A 17,313-nucleotide genomic window follows, 5' to 3' on the forward strand; every position below is an offset into this window, starting at 1 on the left:
GTATGTCTGTTAGTTTTTTCAGAGAATGAGCTTTTGATTTTGTTGGTCACCTATACTGATTTAGTTTTTCTACTTTTGCTAAGAATTTTCTTCAGCTTTTTTTTTTTGAAGCTTTTCAAAAGCTTCTTTCAGCTTTTCTTATTTATTTTTCTTATTTTCTTACTTTATTTTTTTTCTAGTTTCTTGATTTGAACTTTTAAGCCACTTATTTTCAGTCAATATACAATAAACATTTAGCTACAATTTCTCCCTTTAACTTTGCTATATCCAACATGTGTTTTGATATTGTAGTACTTTCACTGTCACTCAGTTCTAAATATATCCTCATTTACACATTGATTTTATTAGTATCAGTTACTTTGTCACATAAATGAGTTATTTTCATTTTCCAAGATTTTTACTGGATTTAATGATGGGTTATTTATTGCAGAACTTGAATGGAAACTAGCAGAAGTTGGAGCAATACAGACTGATTTAGAAGAAAACCCCAGAAAAGACATTGTAGATGTGATGGTATCTTCAATCAGAAACACTTCTATTTATGATGACACTAATAGTTCAAACAGTGATAATGATGATACCAAATAGAAATATTTAATAAATAGCTTCAAAGTATTTTTATACTGAATGTTTTGTCACTGCCTTTATAATCAGAGATCAGAACATTTATGGATTTATTTTCATTTTTATATTAGAATTATAGCTTATATATCATTTCAAAAACTTTCAGAATATTTATTGCCTCCAACAAAACCAGAATTTGTACTAAACCCTTAATATTTTTCTGTGGTTTATCATCTTTTGGACTCATTTTGGATAAAGGCACAGATATTACAAGTCCTCTGTGTTGCTTACTCCCAAAGAGGCCTATGAATGAACATAATGAAAGATGACCATGAAATTTCATTTCATTTCAATCAATAGATTTTATTTTTATTATTATTTTTAAAGTAGGCTCCATACCCCATGTGGGGTTTGAACCCATGAGCCCGAGACTGTAATATGCTCCAGTGACTGAGCTAGTCGGTTGCCACTATATCAACAGATTTTAAACTCTATTATTTAGGGGTCTTGACTGAAAATACCTAAATTTATGACCATTTTTTACCTCGAAATCTCTTACCTGTTAAAAAAAAATTAACCACTCAATAGAAAAACACAATTTAAGGATTCTGAAAAGTACATAAGAAACACCTGGACACATTATTATTGTTTTTGATAATTCTGTTATGAAGTTAGAAAATTACTAAGTACTCTCACCAATAGACTATAGAATCAGAAGTACATGACATGTCAAGTTTCTAAATCAGGAGAATTGAGAAAAATATATTGAGAGGTTTACCTATGTTTTAATAGTAATCACAGAGGAATTCATCATGAGAAAGTATACAATATTAGGACACTGCAAAAGACCTATAGGATGTTTTATCTTGGCTTAGTAATGAACAGTACTTTTAGAGAAAAGGCTGGTAAATCCAGCATGTAATAGTTCAGTAACATTTTATTCTACTTTGTTTATATTGATGACCCATTTCTGATTGTGGATGTTCACTGATGTTTGTGAGAGAATCTAGACTAAGTTACAAAAATAAATTGGTGAGAATTGAGACAGTTCAACATGGAGTCAAGAAAACACTGCTGCTCTTGGGGGTGGGGGAAGTAGGAATCACAGAGGCGGCAGACAAAGAGGAAGGGGAAGGAAAGTTAAATACAGATTTGAATACAGTAACCAGGTAAGGTAAAACCAGATGATCTAACTTTGCAAAGGATTAGGAAGATCCCTTTCTTCTGAGACAGTGAAGAAGGGCTTTTGAAACCGTACATTTTGGGATGAAGTGAGGGAAAGTTGAGGGTTGCACAAGATGGTCTTTTTTTTTTATAGTATTATGCACACATGTAAGAGAAATAATAACCTATACTGGTCCAACTCCTAAAATTCTCTTTAACAAATGGGTGGATATCTTTCTAAATAGGATAAAAGTTGTGGAAATGAAAAGCCACATTATAAGATTAAAATGTAACTTTAATACCATGTAATGCATATAAATACAAACATTATCCTATCTCCAGTTAAAACCAAAAGCAAAAAGTTCCCCTAAATGAAATTTTTTAAAGTAAATACCTATTTGTTTTCTTAAGTTAAAATGAACAGAAGTAGTATAGTATTTAAGATACCTGAATGAAACGATACAGATTTCCCTTCCAACTCTTAAATCCACCAGGTGGCAGTAAGTTTTTATTCATAAGAACAGTTTATGAAGACTTGTAAAAATCATAAAATTAAATGTTGTTTTAAGTGGCTGTGAGTCCAGTCAGTCTTTTTCAAATGAAGCGTGTGCGTGCACATGCCTAAACACACACATTGCTCCAGCAAGTCCTCACACGCGCCGCTACGGGTCAGTGTTAATTCCATGTGCTCTTTCATTGACACATTCTCATTTCAGTAGGGTATAAATGTCAGAATGCAGAGAAATTATTTAGTATTTATTTTCCATTTTATTGAATGAGTTTTATTTAGTGGGCTACAGACTTAAAAGTTTTTTTTAATTGCCAATTGATTCAACAAGTCAAGTATGAGACCTATAAAAAAATGGGTATTTCATATACCCTAACCTAGTATTTTTCTCTATTCCTTGCTGCCAACCATGCAATTCCCTTCCCTACTTTACAGTGCCTTGTTTGTCCAAGTATAGTCCTGGAATTTGCAGCATTCCTGGATGCTGCTTAGAAAAGCAGAATCTCAGGCCCCATCCCAGACTAACTGAACTGCAATTTTTGTTTTAATGACATCCTTAAGTGACTGGGCAGCACTCAGTATCAACCCCCTTAAAGACATCTTATATGCTTTTTTTTTTTTTTTTTTAAAGATTTTACTTATTTGACGGAAAGAGACACAGGGAGAGAGGGGAACACAAGCAGGGGAAGAGGGAGAAGCAGGGACTGAAACAGATGCTGCAAATTCGGTGGTGGACAAAACACATAGTCCTTGCTTCTTGTAGTTTACCCTGTGATGGCGGGGATGTTAGTTAATAAATGAGAAAAATGTCAAATATACATGGAACTTAAACTTAGTATTATGGAAGAAACAGTGGGCAAAACAACAGAGAGTAAGTGGGGGTACTCTGTGGGGAAGGGCGGGGCAGCTGAGAGGTAGGAGAGACCCCTGCTTAAAAATAGGGTAGTGAGAACTTTGAGACATGAAGAGTGAGGAACCAGCCATGAGAAGAGGTAGGAAGGTGGTTCAGGCAAGGTCACAGTATGTACCAATGCCAGAGAACAGGGCGATTAGCAAGGAACTGAAGGAAATTTCTGGGTGGGAGTGTTATGGGAAAAGGAGAAAATGGGAGAACATGAGATTGGAGAGATAGCAAGGGCTAGATTAAACAGGGTATCCTGACCATGATTAGGAATATTGTCAAATAAATACAAATATTAAAAAAAAAAGTCCACAAGTTTTCTGTGTATTAGCAATTATACATATCTTAAATTTCCAATGTTCCAATTTACTTTAAATTATAGTAGTGAAATTAGTAATGCCAACAAAAGGGATGGATAAGAGAAATATTATGAAAGGGCAGACAGGGTTTGGAAACTGACGGGACCCAGGAACTAGGGGAAGAATTTGAGCAAGAGACTTAAGAATTACACAAAAGTGGATTATCGTTAGTAACAGCCAACACTAAAGAGCATTTGACTGGCTGAGTTGGTTGAGGGTGTGACTCTTCAGGGCCATGAGTTTGAGCCCCACATTGGGTGTGGAGCCTTCTTTAAAAAAAAAAAAAAAAAAAAAAAACTAGCCAACACTTACACGGGATCTCTTATGTACCATGTACACTTACACACACGTACACAACTACATCTATTTTTTATATCTCAATTATCCCATGAGATAGGTTTGCTATTACTCATTTTACAGATGAGAAAAATGAAGAACAGAGAAATAACTTGCTCAAAGTTATGCAAATATTAAGAGGTGGGATTTCAATCCAGGAACTTTAGTTTCCAATTTTGCACTCTTTAACAACTAAGCTATATTATCTCTATCAAGACATCAACTAGGAGAATCAGTTGGAAAGTGTTGGAAATTCTCAGTTTAAGTAACAGCAATGTATATCAGAAGGAATTAACAATATTTAAATTATATATATGTATCTGTATACATATATATATATAAGTTGTGTTTAGGGTGGGGACATAAATTTAGGATCTGTGCAACTATGAGGCAGAATGATGGTTTTAGGGAAAAGTAGAATCTGGAAGTTGGAAAGGTTTTTAAAACCATGATAGTTTTCTTCTTGGAGAGAATATGGGAGAAACATAAAGTGAATCAAACTGTGGGAAATGTTCAAGCAGTGGCAGAGGAGCAGAAAAACAGGATTATCAACAGGTCTTAGTAAATGATTAAACACAAAGTGAGAGAGGAAGGAAGGAGTCAAAGATGAAGGAGTTGACAGTAGTGACTAAGAGGACAATGGAACCATTAAAAGGGGCAAAGGTATTTTTGAAGATACGAAGTCTAGAGATGCTGTAGAACTGAGGAGGGATCACTTTAGAACAGAATAGAATGTAAACATCCATGCCGCAGGGGAAGCATTCAAACCCTCTGGTTTGGCTACAATCTACTTTATCTGTATTATTAACCTTGCCTCCTCTGGTGCTACCAGCATCCCTTAGAATTTACAGAAGTAAGTGACTGGTTTAAGCAATAAAACAAACGCATGAAAGAACTGACTAATTTAACTGAAATTTCAGTTATTTAGTCCACATTGGATTCAGGGCATGAAACACGTTTCCAGGCCGAATCTCCATCTTTTAATCTGCTTTTTTCCCAAGTTACCTTCCTTCTTAGAATAACCCATGAGTGAAAAGATGGCTTCAGGCCCTCCTTTTTCTAAATTTAAATCCATTGTCAAAGATAGAACACCCTTCTTGGTAAAACCAGCCTAAAGCAGAGCATTAACTCAAATACGCTTTCACCCTGGAGTCCTGCTGCAGCCATATGGGCTGAGTGAATAGTTTCCAAAGAAAATGATCAGAATAGGGAATGAACAAAAACGTCTACTAAACTCCCTTCTGCTATATAATGGAGTAGCTTAACAAATCCTCTTTCCCCACTCTTGACAGAAAAATCCTGGGGTGAAGGATGAGGGGTAAGTACCTCAGTTTTGATGTTCTTTTTCCTCTGAGCATACAGCAAGAATTTTGTTTGATTATTTTAGTAAGACTTTGTCAGAGTGCACACAAGCTGGGGGGAACACAAGGCAGGAGAAGCAGGCTCCCTACTGAGCAAGGAGCCCCATGTGGGATTCGATCCTAGGACGCTGGGATCATGACTTGAGCCATCCAGGAGTCCCCAGCAGGAATTTTAAATGCTTACTGAGGTGCATGTTACCTCCAAGGGAGCAATTTATAGCCCAAACGGTTATTTTTTGAAACAAGATGGCTTCTATTTTAAATCCAAAGGACAGTCATTAAAAACGACTAGGAATTAAGACTGTATAAACTTCTTTTCCAATCATTTACAACTACTGAAAAGTGCTTTCCCATGTGGACTAAGTGTGTTTTATGCATCAAGGGAAGAAATTTCCCCTAACGTAAGTAGGAAGTCACACATTTTTCTAACAAGGGGAGCCGTGCAAATCAGAGCCTGGTGTATCCCATTGCTTCATCCCCCTTCTTCGACTAAACTGTCGCCAGGCCTTTAAGGCCAGGTGAAAAACTCCCAAGGAACACCTCCTGACCTCCTTTCACCTCCCGCTGCAGCCCGGGGCGCGTATCCGGCCTCCGCAGGCCCACCCACCAATAAGAAGCGACCCGAGCCGCGCTCCTTCCAGGGAGAAGGAAAAGACGTCTCGGATTGTCTGTCCACCTTCGCAAACAACCTCTCCCAGTCCCAGGAGAGGAAACGCGAGTGATGCCGCTGGAGAATGAAAAAAGCCTTCCGTCTGCCAACACCCAGAAAATCTTCCCCGGCGTGCTGGCCCAGTGATTTGCTTTACAAAAGAGAGCGGGTCCCCTTGCGGGCCTCCGGGTGCCTCATCCGGCCAGAAGCTCTCCCTCCTCCTCGCTCCCCGCAACGGGTGAAAACCAAAGCCGTCCGTACCTAACGCCAACGGTCCCGAACCGACCGTACCCTCCACCCGAGCAGGCCCCGCCTCCCCAGCTTTTCAGTAATGAGAACCGGGAAGCGGGCGCCGGGGAGATCCCGATTTCCCTCCGCAGACGGCGCAGACGCACGGCCCGAGGGAGCCGGAGTCTCCTCGGCGCCCGGGATCCCCTCCGCGGCTCCGCGCTGCCTAACGGGGCAAGTCGCATGCGCACGGGGTTGCGCCGGGGAAAGGGAGAGTGAGGGGAGGGGCAAATACTGAGCGCCGGCCGTCGGAGCCCGCGGGGGTCACTGACGACGCATGCGCTAGCAGGGAGCGCAATCACAGACTGGGCTTGCGGCTACCGGCTTAAAAAGGAAACCCCCGAGAGCGAGAGCGCGAAGGAAATCTGGCCGCCGACGCGTGCGCGCTCCCGGTGAGTAGCGCCCCACCGGGTGGGCCCGGGGCCTGAAGTCCGCCGGTAGGCTTGCCTCGGCGGCGCATGCGTGCTCCCGGTGCCGGTGGAGGAGGGGAAGGGAAGGGAGGGGGAGGAGCGGGCGGCAGTAGCGGTGAATTTTTTGGAGGTGGGGGGGGGCGCCACTCACAGCCCCAGGTGCTGCTTGTGCTGGGAGCCGCTGTGTCTCCTGGACGCTCCGGGTTAGTGGTTCCGAGTCACCACAACCAGACTCCAGGGTGGGGGAGGGAAGAAGCCGGAGCCGCCGCAAGCCACACGGTAAGGGCGCGGAGAAGGGGAGGGAGCGGGGGGCGGTGTGTGTGTGTGGGGCCGGGGGGCGGCGGCCGAGGGAGGGGAAGGCGGGAGCTGAAGCCCAAGTTTTGCCTGTCGCCCTAGTGTGCCTTTTCCCGGGAGTTGGGGTGGAGTCGCGCCCTGGTTGAGGGGCCCTCCGGGGCTGCTGGGGTTACCTGCGGGGCAGGGGCGGGATTGGGGTGCACGGTGGGGCCAGTGGCCGGAACGCTCCTCCGGGCTGGGGCCGGTTCCAGAGGCCGGGAAAGCCGGAGACGCGGTGCCGAGAGGGCTTTCGCTGGGGACCCGCTAGGCCTTGTGACCCACTTTATTCCTGTCACAACTCGGGCACGTTTGGAGCGGCGCCCAATGGGGCGCCGGGGCGGCCAGCTCCTCCGGGGAACCCCCGCCCTCCCGGCTGCCGGCCCGCGCGCCTCGGTCCGCTGTCCGAGCGGCGGCCTCCGCCCGTGGGCTGGTTCCGTTAGTGGTCGTGGTTCCGGGGCTCGGTTCCCGGGGAACGCGCGTCCAACGCGGGAGACTGCGCGGGTTCGAGGGCTCGCGGTGCGACGCCGGGTCTTCCTTCTGGCGACCCGCGCCTCCCCGCGCCCTGTCACCACCGCGGCTGGCTGTTCTAGATCCCTTTCCGCCAGCGAAGCTGGAGTCTGTGGATCTGGTTCTGGCGCTCTGGCTCCTGGTGTGTAATTTCCAACACGTAGCGCCGCAGAGCTTGTATTCTTCAGAGCGTTTCGTTGGTGTAGAAGTCGTCCTGCCTTGGCCTCTGACCTGGGGATTGAAGATCGAGTCAGGTGGTCGTTCTCTTGCTCTTAGGACTTCAAGGCTTACTAGCCTTAATTTTTTTTTTTCCTTTACAGTGAAAGAAAAGCACAAGAAGAAAGTTTTACAGTCATTATTGATATGACTATTATGCTGATCCCCCAAATCAAAAAAAAGGTAATTTCACATGAAGATTGCATTCTAATTTGTCGGTTTATTTTTAGTGATTTGAGAGTTGTGGTATGTTTGTGCCTTCACTTGCTTGAAAAACAAACGTTCTGAAACGGACGTAATTTAGCTAATGAGTTGCTTTCTTGAAAGTTATCTCCTGGGACACTTCAAATCTGGTTTGTTTTAAAATCTTGTTGGGGGAAGGAAACTAACTCAGGTATTATGTATTTGAATGAACAGAATGTCATTAGAGGTTAGCCAGAAGACGACAAATGAAAGTTGTGGCAGAACTAGTTATGATCAGCTGTGAGAAAAAGAATGAAGAAGCATTTTGTGCACTGGCGTGGAAAGATCTGCAAAATATGTTATAAAGACGGGAGGAAAAACCCCAAGGTGTAGGACAGTGTGAATAATGTGCTACTTTATGTGTTAAGATATGGGGGAGGAATAAGAATATGAACTTGTGTTTGCTCTTCAATTATAAAGATACTCTGGGAGGATACTGGGGAAGTAATGGCAGTGGGAGAGAGGGAGAAGTAGTAGCTTGAGGAAGGGAGGTGGGAAATGAGATTTACACTGAATATGTCTTTGTATTCAGAAATTTTTTATGACTATGTTACAGACTCATAAACTAGATTAAACAAAAATCCTCTTCTCCCAAATAATTTGCTGTGTGGGTTTTGTCTGTCTGCCTGTCTCTGTTCCATTACTTGTGATTTTGGACATTTTCAGTGTGATTTCTCTTAATGTTTTTTAGAAAAAGGAACTAACATTGAAAGAAAGTTTATGATAAGCTGGGCTCTTTCAACTTTGATTTTTAAGATGCTGACATCACGGACTAACTCATAAAGATGCTTAGTTGTAAATGGCATTATTTCCATTGGGCATTATGGCTGGAGTATGCTGTTTTCAGAGGGTAGTTTTGTGTCCCTCTTCCTCTTTTTTTAGGAGTCATAGTTGTATAAAATTTTACTTTTTCTAACCACAAAGTTGTGATAAGTGGAGAATATGGACCTCATTACAATGATAATAGACTTGATTGTCCAAGTAGCTTGTTTTTCAGACTGGGAAACTTTTTTTTCTTAAGGAAATCAGACCCGCACCTCAATGAAATGTCAATTTGTAAATATAGTTCTAATGAAAAAATAAAATGGAGAAGCAGTGTTCTGTTGGTGCAATAAAGTAAAAACTTGTTATGATTTATGGATTGCTATAAAAATTGTAGTAAGATTTTTTTTCTGCTAGCATAACCTTTTTAATTAGGTTAAAATTGAAAAAGGGCTTTGTTAGAGTAGATATAATTTTGAGGGTAGGGTACTGAAACTCCCTCTGGTGGCTAATATTGTATAATCAAAGTAGTGAATGTTGAGTAGTGGGTGACAGTTGCTATGGGCATTTTTGTTATGTTACCAGTATTCCTTTTTATTTTGTAGGATAGGATAATTGCATTATTTCTGTTTGAACTGTAGGTCTGTAGTAGCCAAGCTTCTGCAAAACGGCATTTATTTTTCATTTGAATTCCATGTGGGTCTATTAATCCTTTTTGAAAAAAATAGAATCACATTTCAGCATTTTACTTAATTTTTTTTAAATTACCAAAGTAAATTGATGCTCATGAAAGATGAAAAGAATACAATATGTACATAAGTGAAAACCTCCTTTGAAAATTAAACTTTTATTTCATATCCCTCCCCAGAGATAACTGCTATTAACACTGTTTTTAATCTTGTAGATCTTTTTCTGTGTTTACAAACATAGACTTTTTAATATTGGAAAATGTATCGTCTCTTCTGTCAGTTTGCCTCTACTATGGGCTCTGTTACTACTCACGGGACAGGAAAACAACCTGGAGTATGTCAGAAAGTTTAGCATATGGTGTACTCCTTAGAACATACTCATCTTTTCTCTTGTGAGGGTCCGGTCAGCTCGGGGGGCATTTACAGTTTGCAGTTAGGTCATACCGGTGTGAGTTTTACCTGGTTGTAGATTGTATTCAGCTGAAAGAGTTGCATTCCTTGGGTTTTGTAGGACTCTTTAGAGTCCACATTCTAGGGTTTTCTTTGGATTTTGACCTGGCCTTGCAGACCACTAGAAACTCCCTAGATTACATCAACCTCTCCAGGTCCTCTGAAGGCTGCTCTGTGCTTAGCTAGGAGATGCTGATTGACTTAGATGGAATCTAGCCTGGGAAGGGAAAAGGAATAGAAAGGCCTTTTGGTCTAGTTTGTGCTTATCTGACAGCAGACAAAGGAGTATGCACACCTTCACTCACCTCCTGTTTCCTCCTGCAAGAGAACACTACCTTTTGAATAATTCTTTTCAGGTGATGGAGTGTGCAGAAAGTTCAGAGGATTAATCAAGACTAAATCTTTACTATGTGATTTAGTATATACTACGTATATGTGATATACTAGAAAGATGCAGTATCACTGATGCTGCTCTCTGTGTGTTTGAAATCTAGTGTAGTTAAAAGAGCATGTATGTAATGATTATAACACAAGGTAGGAAATGATTGATTCCAGAAGAAAAATATACATAACGTTTATAAGGGTGAGAATGTTTCCAGCTTTTTATTTTTACATGCATGGGGATTGGAACCTTTTAAATCATTAAGAAAGGATAGAACAAATTTAGAAAGCTCAAATCTTAGCTTTTAATGAGCAAGGAAGTAAGGAATTAAGTTGCATCGTTATAGCATTTATAGGACAAATTGATAGTTGCTTTTTTTTTACAGTAGTCCATTGGAAAGAGCCATCTGATATTTAGTTTGATAATTATAATACAGCCTCTGTTAGATTTCAGGATTGTTAGGAATATTAGGAAATTTAATTCTGTCAGTTAACTGTTATCTACCATCTAATATATCAGTATTAGTGTTAAAAGTAAATTGCTTCTTATTAACTTTTCTCAAAGCGCATATTTAATATATCCCCTTCCCACCCATTTTTACTAATAGTGTTATGTCAATTAAAATGTTTGCTGTAAATATTTTAAACTATGAAAGCAAACAACATTGTAAAAAATTGAAGTTCCATATTACAGCAAATCACTCTGTTTTGTGTCTATTTCCTTCCAGTTCTTTGCAGATGCATACTTTTTAAAATGTGTAGTTTCTTACAGACATTGTACTAGTCAAGACTGCATTTTCCCTTTTACCAAGTCTAAAATTCTAGATGGAGTTATATGAATTAAAGAATAAAGTGTCAGAGCAATTTATTGCTTACTGATGAACTCTAATTATTGTGGCATTTTTATTTATAGGTTGCTTTACAACCATTTGTTAGTCATTTATATAGCCCTGTTAGTGTAACTTCTGGGAATTAGGTGGATAGATTACTGTTTTTCTCCATGTTTTTGGTTATGCAGGTTTTAAATTATCTAAACCCATCCTCTTTAGTGTTGACTGGACTATTTTCGCTCCCTGTTTAGGTGTGTATTTCACAAAGATTTAATTCTGCTTATTGTTTTAAGTCCGAGAAGTCAACAGAAAGAAATCACTTATAAAAAAATTTTTTTATGAATTCCTTTTGACTTATGAATTTTAAAGGAATTTTATGAATTCCTTTGACTGCTAAAGATGTGACTTACATTTATTTTTCAGGAATATTTTATTTTCTACAGTTATGAGGTCAACTAGTAAGACAGAAATTCCCATCTTTTTTCAGAGTTCACATTTAATCAGGTACTTTAATTTTTAATTGTTACCCAGAATAGTGGAAAACAAGAATACAGGTTGGTTCATGTAAAGAGGTTTTGTATTTAAAAACAAAACAAAAAAGTGAGGGCTTTACTAGTAAGGGTTAAGCCATATCTCTAGTTAAGAATTTGTGATTTGGGGGCACCTGGGTGGCTCAGTGGGTTAAAGCCTCTGCCTTTGGCTCAGGTCATGATCTCAGGGTCCTGGGATCGAGCCCCACTTCGGGCTCTCTGCTCAGCGGGGAGCCTGCTTCCTCCCTCTCTCTCTGACTGCCTCTCTGCCTACTTGTGATCTCTGTCAAATAAATAAATAAAATCTTTAAAAAAAATTTTTTTTAAAGAATTTGTGATACATATTAAAATACAGCTGGAATGTAAATCCTTTGTATCTTTCTTAAACTCTTCCCCCCAGTTATAAAAATAGCATATCCCTGACATAGAAAATTTGGGAGACAAAAAAAAGCATGAATTAAATTTTTATCTCTGGAAATCCCACTACAAAGAGGTGCCATTGTTAACCTTCTGGAATATCTTCTTCTGCATTTTGTTTCGCCATTTTATAAATACATGTGTACTTAAAGACATATGATATTTACAAAATGGGCTAATAATGCATCTACTGTAGTGCAAATTATTCTATTCATTTAACAACGAATCCTGAACATTTTTATGTCAGTGTTTTTCCACAACATGATTATTCTCAATGTCTGTGGAGTACTCTCATCTATGTTTGTGTAATAATTTACTAATTGATCTCTTTCAGTTGGACATTTAAGTTATCAATTTTTAAATAGTGTCACTTTTGAATTAGAATTTAAGTAGATTGATACTGAATTTGTATTAATCTCCAGATTAAACTGAACTTTTATGCTTTTTGTTGGAAAAATCTAAGTATATAATAAATTAATAATGATCCATAATAGTGAATCCAAGGCTTTTATAATGTTTATTTCTAAACTGTGTTTTACTTTGAATTGTATTAAACTAACTTTGCATTTCATGAGCATAAGTCATTTGGATAACAGTTATCTAGATGAGCCTTCTAAGTAGGGTGGGGATTTATGAATCAGTCCATGTATGATTAAAATGAAGTTCAACAGAGAGGTTTCTTTGCTTGCTCCAAAACACTTCCTTAAAAGGAAAATGTAAATACTGAGAAAGAATCCTTCATCACCCAAAAAATTGACATTAGCTTTATTTAGGATTTCTCTGACATTTTATTCTACTCCTAGGTGTCTGGATCTTCCAGTTAAAGTTGGGGAGAAAAACTAAGTTAGATTACTTTCAAGAGAAAATAGGCAAGATTTTATAGACCGTTTAATGCAGTAGTTTGTTTTGTTTTTTTTTTAAAGATTTTATTTATTTATTTGACAGAGAGATCACAAGTAGGCAGAGAGGCAGGCAGAGAGAGAGAGGGGGAAACAGGCGCCCTGCTGAGCAGAGAGCCCAATGCTGGACTCAGTCCCAAGACCCTGGGATCATGACCTGAGCCAAAGGCAGAGGCTTTAACCCACTGAGCCACCCAGGTGCCCCCAATGCAGTAGTTTTTAATGTGCCTTCTATTGTCTATTTTTGGAAGTTCTCATGTTTAATGAATATACTTTTAATAGTGACTGCTTTTTTGCTTTTTTCTCTGTCATGAAAGTATGACGTTTTTAGATATTATTGTCTCAGCAATAGGACCACATAGTTAAAATGTTTGGTTTTATTCTAAATAAAGCTTATTTATGGCCTGAAACGTAATAACAAAGACAGCATACTACTTTAACAAGGTCTTAATTACTTTCATTGATAGCATAGTGTGGTGATTAAGAGTGCAGGGTTCTAGCCTGCTTCCCTCTCTCTCTGCCTGTGTCTCTGCCTACTTGTGATCTCTGTCTGTCAAATAAAAAAAAAAAAAAAAAAAGAGTGCAGGGTTCTAGAGTTAGCCTGCTTGGCTTTCAAATCCTGGCTTTACTGCTGGATGGTTGTATGACCTTGGGCAAATGTTACCTCAATTTCTCATCTGTAAAAGGAAGATAATATTAGTTTATAATATGATGTGAGGATTAAGTGAGACAAAAATGCAGAATTACTTGAGCAAAGAGTATCCCATAGTGAAGTGGTCAATAAATGTTAGCAGTTATTCTGGTTTTGTTATTTTCATAGTATATACCAGACAGGGCTCTTAACCTTTTTTTTTTTCCTCCCAGTTTAAATATATTTAAATAAATTGTTTAGAGTTTTGTTTTTATATAGAGAGTTTGGGAGTACTTGATCTTTTTATGTGACTTAGAATAATAAACTTACTGGAATATAGTTCCAAGATGGCATGGTATTGTGTATTTTTCTTTGATGCCCTTTAACAAGTTTTGATTCATGAAACTGGTAACTGGTTTTCTTCTGTGTTGAAACTTAAATTTTAGTTGAGGTGGTATTAAAAATCTTATTTAGGAAACAACCCACAAATTAAAGTGAAAAATGTTAGGACTTAAATTTTATTTTACAAGTTTAACATATAATATATTACAATGGAAATATCAGAGATTTTTATTAGAAATAAGAAGAGAAGTGAGGAAACCATTTGTTAATCGGAAAACCTATTTCCAACTCTTACCTGATAATTTTTGTCTTCATCAGAAATGGTGATGATGTGATGTATTTATAATTATAAAACTTTCTTAGTTTCCAGATTAGAGTTTATTGTGTGAAATAAGTTTATATTTTTAAACTTCTTTTTAGGCTTGATTATGTTCTCTTTCTGTAAGTCTGTTACTTTGTTGGAGCTGATCATTAAAATTTGTAAACTGATTTTTTTTTTTGAAAAGTGTTGTGGTTTTTATGAAAATGGGTCTTGCTCCTTAGAAAAGAATTAAAGTGCCAAAAACTATAAAGAAAATCTATGATAAAATCACCTGAAGTTTCAGGGATGAGCCCTGAGATTAAAATTTTTTTCAGTATTTTCTGAGGCATTTCTGTGTATATGTGTTCACCTGTTGCAGTTTTTTTTTTTTTTAAAAGATCTTATTTATTTATTTGACAGACGGAGATCACAAGTAGGCAGAGAGGCAGGCAGAGAGAGAGAGGAGGAAGCAGGCTCCCCGGGGGAGCAGAGAGCCCGATGTGGGGCTCGATCCCAGGACTCTGGGATCATGACCTGAGCCGAAGGCAGAGGCTTTAACCCACTGAGCCACCCAGGCGCCCCACCTGTTGCAGTTTTAAAGTGGAATATGTGCAGTTTTGTAAACTTTCATGTTTTCTGGATGTCTGTGAATAAATACAGATTATCATTATTGAACTGTTAGTCTTTTGCTTTGAGTATTCATTTACTTTTTTTTACTGCTTAGTTTGCCAGTACCATTAACTTTGACTTCTTTGAATTATCTGCTTTGCATTCCTTTTTATCCCTTCTGTTTTGCTTTCCTTTGAGTTAAGTTATTTTGATTATTTTTCCTCCTATTTGCTTGTGAGTTATATATTTTTTTCATTATATCTTTAGTGGTTATTCTAGAGATTATAACAAGTATACTTGACTTATTATTATAGTACAAATGACTACTATCATTCCCCAATAAGTCCTCCAACCTTTTTTATCATTATTGTTCTGTATTTTATTTGTACATATTTTAAACTGTAGAAAGCATTATTAGGCAGCTAATTTTTGTTAATATTTACCCTTTCTAGGTTTTTTCCTTCCTGTCTTTGTGTGTTTCTTTCTAGGATCATTTTCCTTCTGTTTGAAAAGCTTCCTTTAGTATATATTTTAATATTGGCAACACTACCAACAGTGATTTTTTTTTATTTGAGACCATCTTAATTTCATTCTTTTTTGAAGAATATTATTTACTGAGTATGGAATTCTAAGTTGGTAGTTATTTTTTTTCTTTATTAAAAAAATGTTTTGTTGTCTTCTGGTTTTTTGTTGAAGTCAGCTACCAGTCTTATTGAAGGTAATTATCACCTTATAGTCTGGCTGAAAATAATGTGTCTTAATTTTTCTTTGACTGCTCTTAAGACTTTCTCTTTTGTCTTAGTGTTTTAACTGTTTGACTGTAATGTATTGAGGTATGCTTTGTAAGTATTTTGCTTTATGTTCATACAACTTTTGGAATTAGTAGCTTGATGCCTTTTAGTTTGAGGATGTTCTGTTATTCCTCTTCAAATATTGCTTCTGTTTCCCTCTTTTCAGATTCTAATTTAGATATTACAGGTCAATGATCATGTTCCACACATCTCTTAAATAGTTTTTTCTCAGTATATCACTCAGGTATCTTCTATTGACCCCTCTTCCATTAGTAAAACTATTTTCTCTTTTGTTGAAACTGATCTGTTGTATTTTTTTTTTAAGATTTTATTTATTTATTTGACACAGAGAGAGATCACAAGTAGGCAGGGAGGCAGGCAGAGAGAGGGGGGAAGCAGGCTCCTTGCTGAGCAGAGAGCCAGATGCAGAACTCGATCCTGGGACCATGAGATCATGACCTGAGCTGAAGGCAGAGAGAGGCTTAACCCATTGAGCCACCTAAGCGCCCCTGATCTGTTGTATTCTTAATTTTATGTTGTGATTTCGAGTGCTAGAGCATTAATCCTATTTTATAGATTTTTAGTAGTCCCAATTCTCTTGAATATATTGGTTAGTTACTTAAATGCTTGTCTATTTGTTCCAGTATCTGCATCATCTATTGGTCTGCTTATATGGTTTGTTGTTCTGTTGATTATTGGTCCTGTTTGTTTCCAGCTCTTCACATGTATGCTGAGTTTCTGAAGGAGCTTGTTCATTTCATCTATGTTGTAGAATTTATTGGTAAAGTTGTTTATAATCTTAATATCTTTAAATATCTATAAAATCTATAGTGAATTTTATATATAATCCATAGAGATTCAGTTGGACTTTAAATCTGTGTCTTTTTTTTTTTTTTCACTTGATCAGTCTGGCTAGAGATTTATTAATTTTTAAGGTTTCCAAAAAATCTGCTCTTGGTTTAGCTAATTTTCTCTATCTTTGTTGTTGTTGTTTATTTTCTACTTCTAAGCTGAACTTCATTCTTTTCTTCCTTTAACTTTGGTTTTAGTTTTTCTTTTTCTAGTTTCTTAGGGTACAGACTGAGGTCATAGATTCCCTTTCTGCCTCCCTGCTTCCCTGTGTGCTGTAAACTTCCCTCTAAGTACTGCTTGTAAATTTTTATATGTATATGTTTTTTCCATTTTCATTCAGCTCAAAATAGTCTCTAATTTACTTTGTTCTCATTGTTTACCAATACATTATTTAGAAGTGTGTTAGTTTCTAGATATATGAGGATTTTCCAGAGGCCTTTCTGTTATATTCTAGTATCATTGTGATGAGAAAACGTACTTTATATGACTTGGATTCTTTTAATTACATTGAGATTTGTTTTGTAGCCCAGAATATGGTCTGTCTTGGTAAATGTTCTTTGTGTATTTGGAAAAGAATATATATTCTGTTGTTATTAGCTGATGTTATATAAATGTGAATGAGGTCAAGTTGGTTGATTGTTTTATAGTTTTTTATTGGATACCAGACATTGTGATTAAAAACAAAATAAAGGGGGCACCTGGGTGGCTTAGTTGTTAAGCGTCTGCCTTCAGCTCAGGTCATGATCCCGGGGTCCTGGGATTGAGTCCTGCATCAGGCTCCCTGCTCAGCGGGAAGCCTGCTTCTCCCTCTCCCACTCCCACTCCCCCTGCTTGTATTCCTTCTCTCTCTGTCTCTGTCAAATAAATAAATAAAATATTTATTTATTTATTTATTTATTTATTTATTTATTTATTAAAGGAAGCATTACTGAGCATGTTTTGCCAGTCAGGGTCCCCTTTTTCTTCTAGACAGGTAGAATGGGGAACCGA

General features: G+C 38.2%; 2 protein-coding genes across 7 annotated transcripts in view; both read left to right on the forward strand.

Annotated features, from left to right (window-relative positions):
• Nucleotides 1-588, forward strand: part of PDCL2 (phosducin like 2) — a 28,874-nt gene extending 28,286 nt beyond the window's left edge. Inside the window, exon 6 of the mRNA XM_045997379.1 lies at nt 431-588. Within this exon, the coding sequence (XP_045853335.1) occupies nt 431-588 (158 nt within the window). The remainder of the gene's footprint in view (nt 1-430) is intronic.
• A 5,778-nt stretch (nt 589-6,366) lies between these two features.
• CLOCK (clock circadian regulator) overlaps nt 6,367-17,313 on the forward strand; it is a 135,961-nt gene continuing 125,014 nt past the window's right edge. For 3 of the 6 annotated variants that reach the window (XM_045996457.1, XM_045996411.1, XM_045996419.1), the window contains exons 1-2: nt 6,368-6,522; nt 7,701-7,779. The gene's annotated coding sequence lies outside the window, so the exon portion shown is untranslated. Of the gene's footprint in view, nt 6,523-6,681; nt 6,820-7,700; nt 7,780-17,313 lie in introns of those variants that run through there. The other 3 variants (XM_045996436.1, XM_045996443.1, XM_045996451.1) reach the window with 2 other exon arrangements.

The sequence above is a fragment of the Meles meles genome, chromosome 2 (assembly GCF_922984935.1).
Source record: "Meles meles chromosome 2, mMelMel3.1 paternal haplotype, whole genome shotgun sequence".
Lineage (NCBI taxonomy): Eukaryota > Metazoa > Chordata > Mammalia > Carnivora > Mustelidae > Meles > Meles meles.